This window comes from Myotis yumanensis, unplaced genomic scaffold (genome assembly GCF_028538775.1).
Source record: "Myotis yumanensis isolate MYYU_CA2020_CCGP unplaced genomic scaffold, mMyoYum1.0.hap1 SCAF_10, whole genome shotgun sequence".
NCBI classification, from domain to species: domain Eukaryota; kingdom Metazoa; phylum Chordata; class Mammalia; order Chiroptera; family Vespertilionidae; genus Myotis; species Myotis yumanensis.
The window spans coordinates 16,796,534-16,810,113 of NW_027223761.1; the positions used below are offsets into that span (position 1 = coordinate 16,796,534).

Here is a 13,580-nt window from a genome sequence, read left to right on the forward strand (position 1 = left end):
ACTTTGGTTGTAGGCTCCTCCCAGGCGTGGGCCCTGGTCAGGGCTCGTGCAGGAGGCAACCAATTGATGTGTTTCTCTCACATCGATATTTCTCTCTGTCTTTCCCTCTCTCTAAAAATCAATGGAGCCCAACCAGCATGGCTCAGTGGTTGAGCATTGACCTATGAGCCAGGAGGTCATGGTTCGATTCCCGGTCAGGGCACATGCCCAGGTGGTGGGCTCGATCCCCAGTGTGTGGGGTGCAGGAGGCAGCCAATCAATGATTCTCTTGTCATCATTGACGTTTCTCTCTCTCCCTCTTCCTTGCTCTCTGAAATTAAAAAAAAAAGAAAAGTCACATTCTCCCACCTGACAGTGCCACTGGCTCACATACAGATCCCTACCTTTAACCTTCATGTGGCCCAGATTTTCCAAAACGTAAGCATTGCTTATGAAAGATATACTTTAAAAAAAAGTAAAGATATATTTAAATGCCCTGACTTTAAAAAATATTTTATTGATTTTAGAGAGAGGAAGGGAGAGTGAAAAATGGGATGACACTCAACGAACTGAACCACACTGGCCAGGGCATGACTTGATTTTTATACCTTTTATGCCTTCACATACATAAATTACAAGTTGGCAGTGGACGTGATGGGAAGGGAGGAAAAGAGTGTGATGGAGAAATAACCTTTGTCAGGAAAAAAAAAAAGAATTCTGCTAGCTTCTTCTTCAGACTGCCCAGAAGCAGCAGCACACACACTGTGTCTCAGAGCCCAGTTGCACCATGCATCTTAGTCCCTGTCACGAAGCTATTCAGCCACATAAAACTGCCTCTTCTGTTCTGTGGAGATTTCTGAGCCAGCTCTATGGGTCTCTCCTTTCTTGGAAGATTCCACAGTGTCTGGAAACACCATGTGCTGCCAGTAGCAAAGGGTAGGAGAGGTGTGCATTAAGCCCCTAATTAAATCACAGGCTCTGGCTCAGGAGTATCTCACCAACTGAAACTTGAATAAGACACTGCTACCATTCAATAGCCAGAATTTAATTGCTAAATTATGAGAGAAAAAAAATGGTTTAAATGGGAGGGGGAATTTGAAAGATGTTTGAAGGAAGTAGAAATATGCAAGAGAAACAGTTTTCTTTAATCTTGTAGTTTCTAACCTTGAAATAAGGAACTGAGTACAATACCTCAAAACAGAGATTTTGTCCAGGTGGCAAGATGCTGTCAAATCAATATAAGTAAAGGAGGGGAAAGTTTTACCTGGCTTCCTGCCACTTCAAATTTTCATAATCCAAAGAAACATTTCCTTACCTGCCAGGACCCTGTTAACAGAAGAGTGAGTAGCCAAGCCAGGCTGTCCACGTTCATGAAAAATCCCAGCATAAGGCAAGTACTCAGGCAGCAAGAAACGCCTACAAGAAGGAATCACATGTGAAAAGCCTACTAAAGACGACCATAAAACAAGGGAGATATACTATGAATCAATGCTAACGAATCCACTAGACCCGTGGTCGGCAAACTGCGGCTCGCAAGCCACATGCGGCTCTTTGGCCCCTTGAGTGTGGCTCTTCCTAAGCCTTAGGAGTACCCTAATTCAGTTAATAACAATGTACCTACCTATATAGTTTAAGTTTAAGAAATTTCAATCATTGTACTGTTGATATTTGGCTCTGTTGACTAATGTGTTTGCCGACCACTGGCCTAGACCTAGGAATCCACAGAAGCTCGGAGTGGAGTAAAAACTCCTAGGATTTGTACGTTCACAGAATTGTACCTCCTTCTTGATCTTTCTTCTAAAGTTTCCCAGGGCTTTTATTCTTGAACAGGATGCTCCCACCACCACTATTCTATCTCTTTTTACTGTGGCCAATCATCTCCTGTCAAGTCTTTAGGTGGCAGGGCTGGATCATAGGCTCACTAGAAAGTAATTCCAGATATGGACAGTCTAAAGATCAAAAAGTAGGTTTAAAAACTAAATCCAGGCTTTCATAAAGGCTCCTTCATAAAAGTCTCTCATAAAGACTAACTACCCAGTTCTTACCTTGGTACAAAGCGTCCCAGTGAAGGTGCAGACATCCGGGCGTTGCGTGGAGCTCGGTGCCTGGATCTGTCACCATTGTCCCTGGAGGAAACAAAAAGACTGCACATAAGAGAGTCACTAAAGCAGAATCAGCCACCAGCCCAAAAGACCAGCATCCCCCAAACTAAATTCCTACACCTGGGGAAGACCCCAGAGAAATCAGTGATCTGTTTGCTTACTAATTTGGGTGGCACACTCATATACTCTATTTCTGGAGTACCTTAACTTATTTCAGTAAGGAGGAGTATAGGGAGCAGTTATAGGGTCAAGCCTCGGACTGACCTGTAGCAGAGCCACATACAAGTCCCAGCTTGGAGGGCAGAGCCCTCCCAGCACAATTAAGCTTGACCTTATAGTCCTCTCTTGTTCCTAGGTAGCTAATGGGCTGTGGGAGGTGCAGCAAGTGCTGCCAAAACAAGGCTTGAGTAATGAAATAGATGTGAAACTCTCTCGCAAGAATAATGTAAACATGTGGAACACTCCCCTTGTTTTGCTTTGTGTGATGTGACTATAAAATAAAGCTTCAGTTTACAGGCTGTGTCACTGTTTCCTCATCGAGACACAGTGATCCTACCTTGCCCCAACTGTATTCTCTTGTCTGTCTTTTTTACCTTCACCACCCCTCCTCAGGTTCACCCCTGGCCATGCTGGACGCAGTTGAGGAGAAAGGTTTTTCTTAAATTAATGTGATCTCTGAGCTTTGCTGCTTCTGAAACTGAAGCCAGGTTTGATCTTCTAAAGGATCTGGAATGGATACTTTTTTCTAAGTTGAAAGATAAAGGGAAATTTTGGCTTTGGGGGATCTTGAAGGAAGAAAACTTCCCTCATCAATTTCATCCCAAAAATGGTTATCTTTCAATGAATCTGTTTAGGTCCTTGGTGTGAAAAAAAACACTAATAAGTGAAAAAAAGACACTAAGTAGTCCTTTCTTTTAAAGGCTGAAAAATGGACAATGACAAAGAATTATTTGACAATACAAATATGTCAGGTCAGTTGAGTAAAAAGAACAAAGTATAGGTGTTTTCTTTACAGTCTGTAATAACCACCATTTATAAAATATCTACTAAATTCTAATAAAAGGTTATTAATATGTTATCCCATTTAATACTTTTAGCTATTCCATAAGATATTATTAGCTCTGTTTTACAGATAAAGAAACTAAGGACCAGAGAGATAATTGCCCAAAGTCACACAACTAGTAAGTGGCTGAGGCGGGATTTAAGGAAGATCTGACTCTGAAGCCCTTGCTCATTGCACTGTACTTCACTGCTTCCTACAAGAAAAGAGAGGGCAGAGACTTCACGTGGCTTAGTTTCCAAAGCATCAAAGGAACAACAAGCCAAAGGGCACTGGCTGGCCCGAGCAGTTAATTAGCTGCTTAACCAAACTCCACAAAATAAATGAACCTCTGAGAGACTGATTAATAAGATCATCTTCAAACTGGCCCTGGAACCAAAATTAAGACAACACTTTGGCTTTCAAATGGACCACTGGGTGCTTTACAAGCCAGAAGCAAGAGCCTAAGGAAGGTTTTCATATCTTGGTGGAATTGGATGCTGAACATTTAAAGACAAATCAATACCAGGGATACTGGAAGCTGAACCATTAAAAGTCAATACTTGGTTTTTATTTTCCCAAAAGAAAAAGCATACTATTGTTTTCTCTACATACATTCCTTTGATTTAAAATTCTATAGATCAAGGAAGAGGCAGAAGAGAGACAAGATATATATACTAGTATATGAAAATTAATACATACATATATACGTGATAGCTCAATTTTTAAATAAAACGTATTATAATAAACACTGCCTATAATTATTAAAAAATGTGTGTATATTTTTGGGGGGACACTATATATATATACGTGTGTGTGTGTGTGTGTGTGTGTATGAAAATAAGAATGAGATCAGCAGCTCAGATACAAGCAAACAAACATCATCTCAATCTGATGGTTACATTAGGCATCATTACACTGGGTAGCTCAGTTTCTTAGAGCACTGCCTTGATATGCCAAGGTTGCAGATTCGATCCCCAGTCAGGGCACATAAGTGAGTGGAGATGTATTTGCTGGTCCTCAGCTTAACATCTTAACTAATGATGGAGGAGGAACTAAGTAGCATCTCAATAAAATGTAGAAATGACTTCAAATTGACAGTGCTCAGAACCCTAGCAAAGGAGAAATGGCAGAATAGAACCCAGAATGATCAGAAAAAGGTGAAACGTGGTAAACACACAAATGAAATTATGCTGCCTATGGGAGAAAAACAAAGACATCTAGGAGACAACAGCCTATAACAAAAACAGCTCAAGCATTTACTGACCAGAAAAACCTTAAAAACAGAAATGGGTACGGTGTCAAAGGTTTTATAGTCTAAAAAGAAGAGAGAATTCAGGAGTTGAGATGGGGAAACAAATTTCAACACATAGGATATTTGCGGAGGGTTGGAGGAGGGGTGGCTTACTAGTAGAAGGAGGGGACAGGAAGATTGGTAAAAGTTCCAAGAAAAAAGCAAAGGAATTAAAAGTACTTAAAAAATAATGTTGTTTTTAGAAAACTACACAGACTCTGCCACTCACTTCAGTGCTAGTACAAGATCAACATGAAGCATGGCTCCATAAGATGAAGGAGGCAAAACTGGTCAGACAGAGACAGTATGAGTGAATTGGAAGTTGTTTTATAGATGAACAGTGGAAAAGAGAAAGATACAGAGAGGGTTTATCTTAGAAACAGAGAAGAGTGCTAAATACTGGGGCCTAACATAGTTCATGCCCTTTCAAGGGGAGCTTAAATAAAATAAACAACAATGGTAAAGACCATGCCCCGGCCAGTGTTGCTAAGTGGTAAAAGCACTGGCCCATCCACTGAGGGGTCACAGGTTTGATTCCTGGTCAAGGGCACGTACCTGGGTTGTGAGTTCCCACCCCAGTTTAGGCGAGTGCAGAGGCAAGCAGACAGTGTGTCTCTCACGTTGATGTTTCTCTCTCTCTCTCTCCCCTCACACCCTCCCTTCCACTCTCTCTAAAAAAGCAATGGAAAAAATATCCTCTGTTGAGGATTAACAAAAACAAACAAACACAATAAAGGTGAAGATCAGAGTGATCAGAGTGCTGGTGCTTTTCCTCCACCACAGGAGGACTTTCCCACCAAAACACTTGCAGGGAGACACCAGAGAAATCCTCATCAATTTCATCAGCCAGAAGCTAGAAACTGCCTTTAAGCCAGCAGGATAGATGCTGACTGAGTTATTAATGGCTTTCCCAGTTGTTGAGCTCTATGCATCTCTGATTAACTCTCCAAGGGGTATTTGAGGAAGAGAGAGAGAAAATGTAAGATTTTCTTGTAAAATATTTTATAAGGGAAAAACACCCTTCAAACAATCAAGCATCTAAGACAAGTACTGAATACAAGAAAAATATATCTCTGGAACAAGGGAGAAACGCAGCAGCAACCTCTGCTAAATGCCAGGGATTAATTGCCTGAGAAAGGCTATAATTTAAAAATACACCTACAGACTTCTGTCTGAGTCCTGACCAGACAGTCAGGTTGTCATTACTCCTCAGTGACAAATGACTCTGACTCGGGCCTTTATAAATGAAGTTCTTGCAGCAAATAGTTCAAAAGGCCATTGTCCTCTTGACAATACACACATGACTTTGCTGAAAATTAGACTATTAAAAAAATACTTGTCAGTCCGTGTGGTTCAGTGTCTGAGCATCAACCTAGGAATGAGGAGGTCACAGTTCAATCCTGGCCAGGGCACATACCCAGGTTTCAGGATCAATCCCCAGTAGGAGGTGTGCAGAAGGCAGCCAATCAATGATTCTCTCTCTCATCATCACTGATGTTTCTATCTCTCTCTTCCTCTCTCTGAAATCAATAAAAACATACTTAAAACAAAGAAAGAAAAAGTGTGCAGTAATAAAGTATGTTTGTTTAAAAATATATATACTTGTTTCTCTATGCTCTTTTGCTTCTCCTCAATCTTCAGACAAAAGAAGGCCTGTTTGGAATTCCTGTCCCTGGATGGCAGTGATCTTGGACAAGACCTTTCTTTACCTGGGTGCTATGAGGAACTGAGGCCCCAGTCTCTAGTGCCAGACTGTGCATACATGCAAGTGCTTAGATTTCTGGGGGCAGGGCACAGTCCCAGCCGAAACATTCACAGGGGACACCTAAGAGCATAGGTCTCTTGGAACGACAAAGCCTTAATTTTTCTCCAAGGAATAGTGACACAACAGATAATTACTATTAACAGATTCCTCTCCTTGCTTATTCTACCTTTAATTTTATTGCATACATTATGAAAATCATATTCCTATTGTGCATTTTATGTTAAAAAATACATGTATCTCTAAGGGTTATGTCCTCCTTTCCCCCTTCTTCTGTCTTGAGTGTTTAATTCTTTCCTTCTGTATTTTCCCATTCTAAACCCAGGCACAATCCAGACACAGTCCATTTTCTTTCTCTTTTGCATTCTTCATAATAAATATTCATATATATTTTACTTGCACAGAAAGAGTACTAATTCTAAAACTGCCAAACAATATTATGTTTCTAAGCAATAGGCTCAAAATCCTCAATAAAGAGCTAGACTTCAGGTAGGCATATATTTTATAAATATTTAGGGGCGCTACAGGTACCAGATATCCTATTTCTAATCCTCATGAAGTCTCCCTCACTTTTCTGAGACTTTTCATTATTCTATGTCTGCTGCGTGTAAGGGAAATTCTCCTAAGATAGTTAACTCCAACAAAGACCCAAGAACTTTAGTGCTAAAAGAAACTTCAGAGTTAATCTAATCTCATTGAACTGATCAGACAATGAGGCCCAGACTGGGCAAGGGACTTGCCCAAGGACAAACAACAAATCACAAGCTCAGCCAAAACTAGAACCCAGGATTGTCCCCTAGTCAATAGCCATCAGTGCTCATGTGTTCTCGCCTGTACTTGCCCACAGCGTTCGAACTGGTTTTCCTGCATCCACATACTTGTCACTTTAGTTCACCCTAACCAGTGCTGTCAGTTAGCCTAACATACATATTGACTAATGGATGTCCCAGACAAAAATAAAGTAAAAACTTCTTAGCCAGGTCCAAAATAGTTCACTTTTCTGATCTTCTCCCTCATATTATAAACACTCCATAGCTCTATTCAGGGTCCTCAAATAAACCCTGTAAATCTCCTATCTCTGGGCTTTTTGTTTAAGCTACCCCCTTTCTAGAATCTCCTTCCCTAGCCCCATCCTCCACCTCAATTCATCTAAGTGGTATGCAGCCTTCACACCCAGCTGTAATCCAGGAAGCCTTCTCTCAGCTCCCCAAATATTCTCCCCCAACACTGTCCTGTACTTCAGTGGTATCTGTTACAGTCTATCTTGCAAGTCACTTATGTAAAAATCCGCTCATATTATTCCATAGCCTACAACTCTTCAAGGGTTCCCTCTCACCTACGGAATAAAGTTCACCCCCCTTGCAAGGCACAGAAGGCTCTCTAAGATCTGGGACTACTTTAACTCTCCAGGCTCGTCTGCCACATATCTTGTACTTTATAGTCTAGCCATACTAATCAACAAGGGAATTCCTGAAATATTCCATGCTGTTTCATGTTTCTATGACTGTGTTTATTTACCTTTCTCCTAAGTATGACTAGAGAAAGGTCCTATTTCAAGACTTAAATATTTCTCTTCTGTAACCCCACCCTGTAAAAACAATCAGCCACCACAAAAATCAAGTAAATGAAATTATTTAAAACTCTCTGGTAAAAAGGAAGGGAACAGTTTCTTATCTCGTCACATTTTAAGAACTATTTCTTAAATTTCTGTACAATACCACCACTCAACAAATGTAGTTAGTTGACTGATTGCCAATCATTGCTTTAGCAGGTTCTAGCAACGTTACAGTGTTTCCTTAGAGTTTCTCTTGCACTTCTAATATTAAAGAGCCTATTTTTGTAAGTCAAGGGAAGAGACAAAAGCAACTCTGTTTCAAAATAGACAACATCTCCCTCTGAAGATTTACCCTTCCCTTTCTTGGCTACAAGTTATGTATTTGCTATTAGTAGTCACTGACTCCCCCAGGGGTCCTAGAAATTCTGGGCATAGAAGAGAGAGCAGGAGCAACTACTACCAAGGACATATCTGGCTTTGCTCTACTGGAATTCCCAGCCACAGGATCTTGAAGTATGAGTCTCACAAAGCTGTCAGATTTCGATGACAGATGATAGGAGTAGTATGACCTGATTTCTAACATATTTTCTTTGTCATGGCTCAACTAAATTTCTGTTATGCCAAAAGGGCAGATGGAGAATATAACATTCCGAACTAAAGACAAGCAACTTCCCCTATGCCACACCCAATCGGAAGGCAGAGCTGAGTGACAGCCTTCAGAACACCCCTCAACTACATCATATACCAAGAAGACCTTTTAATGACTTCTTTGCCAGAAGGTGTCTAGCAAGGGGACCATAAAAGGAGAAGTCCTGGCTGGAGGATGCTCCCCTATACATGCGTATGTTGTACTGCAGCATGTCAAACTGAGAAACAGGAACCCATCTTGGGCCCAGAAATGACTGTCATTCTCAAACAAAACGTTTTTGCACATTAGATCACAATATGGATTTCTGGGTAAAGGGAGCCAGATAATTAGAAGAATTAAGAAAATAAATGTAATAGACCTAAAGAGATTTCAACATGAGGCTGAAAGACTAGAATTCTCACCGAGATGTTTTTCCAGTGTACAGCCTAGTGTCACAACTGTTGATGTAGCATTTGTTCTTTTCTGTGCTAGCAACAATTAAGAAGTTGAGAATGTCAACTGTAAATAAAAAATTAAAATAAAAAAGATTGAGTGCAACTACCTAGTGGCTGGTATGTGTGGTGGAAATACTTGTGACTAATCTAATCTGAAGGTTCTGTAGTTCTGTCATGAGCTCAGGTATCTCTTTTGCCTTAGAAGGTGAAGCACTTACAAAGAGTCAGAAAGGAAGGACATGAGCTAGGGATGATTCTGGGATCATTAAATACATTTAGAGTAACAGATAAGACGTGGAAGGGGCAAGGATAGCTGAAGCAATAGTCATACAGTCATATACTGTACACTACCTCTTTTATGGACTTTAGCAACTACTGGGACATAGAGCTTAATCTGGGCTTCACAAAAGCCTCCCTCTTTCCAAAGGGATAGTAAAAGTGAAAATGGGAACTTGCGCCAAAACCGGTTTGGCTCAGTGGATAGAGCGTCGGCCTGCGGACTGAAAGGTCCCGGGTTCGATTCCGGTCAAGGGCATGTACCTGGGTTGCGGGCACATCCCCCGTGGGAGATGTGCAGGAGGCAGCTGGTCGATGTTTCTCTCCCATCAATGTTTCTAACTACCTATCTCTCTCCCTTCCTCTCTGTAAAAAATCAATAAAATATATTTAAAAAAAAAAAAAAGAAAATGGGAACTTGCCGTATGCTTTTTTGCCATCTACATTCTAGCAGGCAGACAGCAATGTCACAGGCACACACACCTTTACCCCATGAACATCTTTATGCAAAGATGGATGCTGAGGGCTTCAGGACAGACCTGCTGACAGCAGATTTCTGGATGTCCTGTTTGTGCATTTTGACAAAGGGAACCTGCAGTCTCAATCCTTCCCCCAGACAGAAATGAATGGCAGGAGAAGATGCCTGCCTGGGAAGATGGTCATTAATCCAGGCCATAAAGGAATCGAAAATTTAACCTGATGCTGACCAACCTTTAAAGCTATCTTCCCTAGAGATAAATCTAGACAGCCTTGTTCCACGGCAAGCTCATGGAACAAGGGCCCAATTATGGCTGTACATCACTTTTATTTGTTTCTTTATTTTTAAAATATTTTTATTGATTTCAGAGAGGACGGGAGAGGGAGAGACAGAAACATCATGATGAAAGAGAATCAGTGATAGGCTGCCTCCTGCACGCCCCCACTAGGGATCTAGGCCACAACCCACATGTGCCCCTGACTGAAATTGAAGTCAGGACCCCCCAGTCTACAGGCTGACGCTTTAGCCACCGAGCCAAACCAGCTAGGACTGGCTATACATCACTTTTAAAGGGCTTTCAACCTGCAGGACAGTAATAGTCAAGATACTACTAGTAAATATGACTTTCCTATTCTCTAATCTTAGGCATGTCTGATTTTGGTGAAGTATCATCACTTAGAATACCACAAAGAAGTAAATATCTCATCCCAGCCAGTTTGGCTCAGTGAATAGAGCCAAACCGGGTTCAATTCCAGACAGGGGCACATGCCCGGGTTGCAGGCTTTATCCCCAGTAGGGGCCGTACAGGAGGCAGCTGATCAATGATTCTCTCATCACTGATGTTTCTCTCTCTCCCTCTCCTTTCCTCTGGAAAATCAATAAACAAAAAACCAAACAAACAAAAAGTAAATATCTCATTGGATTACTATAAGGGTTAAACAAAATTTTAAAGATATATATTAATATATTTATATATACTACAAATGTCTTATATGTTCTTAGTATACATATGAAAATTATAGCTGATACCTTTCATTCAATGGATGATGAAAGAGAATCAAAATGATGGATCTGAATAATGGCTCCCTTCATTTTCTGGGGATTCTGTACACCTGGATGGGACAAGCTACAGAATGACAAAATGATCTACGCCTTAGCAAATGGAAGCAAACTGAAGAGGTCAAAGTAGGGTGGCAAAGGCAAAAGCAGGATATGCTGTGAAGGTGAGGAGATTCAATAGAACAGTTTCTTTTCATGGCAACCTAAGTGTGTTAGCAGGATTTCAAGCCATGTCTAACTTACCCCCCCCCAAAAAAAATATGGCCGTACACGCCTCTAATTTTCCTTCTACTAGTTATTAAAACTAAAGGAAAGGATGGGGGCTGAGAAATTAAAATACACTAGTATATTCCCTAATTTCTCACTCTCCTCAGAGTACTTTGATATTTAGCGAAGAAGAGCAACCACAAGCAGCACTCAGTTTACAGCGTGGGGAAGAGGGCAAGGATGGATTCCGACTGAACAGACGTAAATGAGCATTGACCAGCCAGCAACACCCTTCACCAGAACACCTAGACTACTACTATTGAGGCGACCAATCCACAGCTGCTATTAAAAACAAGATTATAGTCTGTATCAGTCTAAAAGGAAAGGCAAACACCTAGGGGAGGGACTTTTAGCGGGGCATTAGAGAAATCAGCCCACTGTTAGTAACCAGGGAGCACCACAAGACCCCTAGGAAAGAACAGTTTAAGTCAGTCGGGGCACGGAAGGTGAAGAGGCGATGTAAATTCAGGTCGCGCTGAAGCCAAGGGAAGGTGAGAGCACAGGTGGGCTGTGGGGAGCACAAGGAGGAGGCAGTCTGACAGAGGAAAATCGAGGGGGAAGGAAGGAGAAAGGGAGGAGGTGGTAGCAGAAGAAAGAGAAGGTAAGATGAGAACAGAACATTTTAAACTAACCCAGAACTCCATTGTGAAGGACAAGTCACGAGGCAAGACTCAGCTCAAAGGCATGAGCCCCACGCCCCACCACTGCAGAGGATAACACAGCCTTCCAAGCGTGCATGGAGAGGGGGCTAGGCAATCTGCACCGACTCCCAGAGCCACACAGGATTACTGAGGCTTCTGAGCAGCACCAAGTCCCAGCAACCTCAGTGGATACACTGTAATTGCTTCCCTGAATAGACCCAATGCTGGAAAAATAATCTCATTTACAGGGGAACATATTGCACTACAGGTGTCTGCCTGGTTGAGGGAATGGAGACATTTTCCCTTCATTGCTGCTATGTGTACCCACCATCACCTAGAGTGGATGGAAGGAAGAATGACGTGTGCTGAGAGTCAGAGGGTAGCTGGGCTCTTCTCAGTCGATGACAGAGGCCACCGCGCCTGCTTCGCTTGCCACACCACAGTGCTTACAGCATCCCTGCCTTTCTTCCACATTTACATCTTCCTCAGGCAAATGAATCTCCCAGTTAGTCTTCCTTCTGCTTCCAAGTACACAACTGCTAGTGTGCTTTTAAGGATCACATGAGGAAGGTGAACTGGTACAAAGGGTGTTCCCACCTTTTTAGTTCTTTCTGGCAAAGATATCGCTCAAACACATCCTAAAGCTCTGCTGCAAGATGGCGCCTGGGGACTATTCAATCAGCTCATGGAACAGAAGGTTGAGGGGAGACAAGAACTCTTAAGATCCCAGACCTGACCAGGCTATGTCAGGATAGAGAAGAAAAAAGAAAAATGACTGACAGGCTGTCCTAGTCCAACACTGCCAGTAAAAGAGGAGGAAAAAAAATACTTAAACACCCTTTTCTCTCTCGTTTTACATGTTTGAGAATACCAAAAAATAGGAATCAAAACAAAAGTCAATGTCCAATCCAATACAAGCCAGAAAAGGTGTTTCAGAATGGAAACAATGAATGGCTAGAAAGGCCAGGAGCACCAGGTCAGGGAAGGCAAAACCCAGAAGTCAAATTGGGGAGCTTGAATTCTGGAGCCTGGGGCTGACTCTGCTCCTTTAGCTCACCCGGTCCCCCAACTACCAACTAAAAAGACCAGAAGAGGAAGGAATCACCTTGCAACCCACCACATTAACCTGACAGGCAACTTTCAAAGGATCCGTATTGGGGATGGAGGAAGAGTGAGAAAGTTTAGGTAAAGGAGTAAAACCTCAAAGTACCAGTGTGATCAAGGGTTCTAAGAGAACCCAACTTTTAGAAAATCTGAGTATTTTCTTTTAATCTCTCAATACCTCCTCTGTTTAAGTGAAAGAAACACCAAGCCTCCTGCCTCCCTGTTGTGAACACAGTCCATGAGATGCATTCCACAGGCACTGGTCACACAAAAGGGAAGTAAGTACAGCAGTCATCTTCTCCCAGTCTGGCCTGGGGCCCAATGGACTGCCTCTTCCCACAGGTCCCGGTGAATCAGCCAACAACTGCCAGAGGTGGGCGTGCCCAGGGCATTTTAACCCTCCCGTCCCTCACCCCATCCTATTACTCATAAATAGTAATTTAAAGGTTTGAAGCTAGAATGTCAACCACTGCTGCTCAGACAGTGACCAACTTGGAAGCACTCCCAGCTTGGGAGCAGAGGGAAGAAAGCAAGCTGAGTATGTACTTACTCAAAGTCCTCAAATTCCAAGTCGGTTCCCTCTACTGATGGACCCTGGTTGTCTGAGGAAGAGGAGGAGGTGGAAGAGCGAAGCCGGTTCTGTTGGTAGCGCATGGAGCGCTGGCGAATACTGTCTCTCCGTGAAAGATACTGGATCATCCTCTGAGCGTAGTATGCAGCAGGAGATAATCTGAGAGAGACAGAGATGGACAAATACAAACTAGCACTAATGTGGGGGAAACTGTGAAAGACAGTAAATCCAGTTCTCCCCTGGCTTCTCCCTGCTGAGGCGAATCCGGAGACATAAAAAATAAAGGGCATTTAACTCACCAGGAGGTTTGTACTTCACAATGCTTATCGGATTACCACCAGTGTTTCTGTTCTGCGATAAGGCAAAGAGA

General features: G+C 42.3%; 1 protein-coding gene across 9 annotated transcripts in view; it reads right to left on the bottom strand.

Moving 5' to 3' along the window:
- The window catches only part of AMBRA1 (autophagy and beclin 1 regulator 1), a 177,921-nt gene that overhangs the window by 97,185 nt on the left and 67,156 nt on the right, over positions 1 to 13,580 (bottom strand). For 7 of the 9 annotated variants that reach the window (XM_070427906.1, XM_070427904.1, XM_070427903.1 and 4 more), the window contains 3 exons: positions 13,190 to 13,369; positions 2,025 to 2,105; positions 1,295 to 1,395 (listed from right to left, as the gene is read on the bottom strand). In XM_070427906.1, the coding sequence (XP_070284007.1) occupies positions 1,295 to 1,395; positions 2,025 to 2,105; positions 13,190 to 13,369 (362 nt within the window). The remainder of the gene's footprint in view (positions 1 to 1,294; positions 1,396 to 2,024; positions 2,106 to 13,189; positions 13,370 to 13,580) is intronic. The other 2 variants (XM_070427905.1, XM_070427902.1) reach the window with 1 other exon arrangement.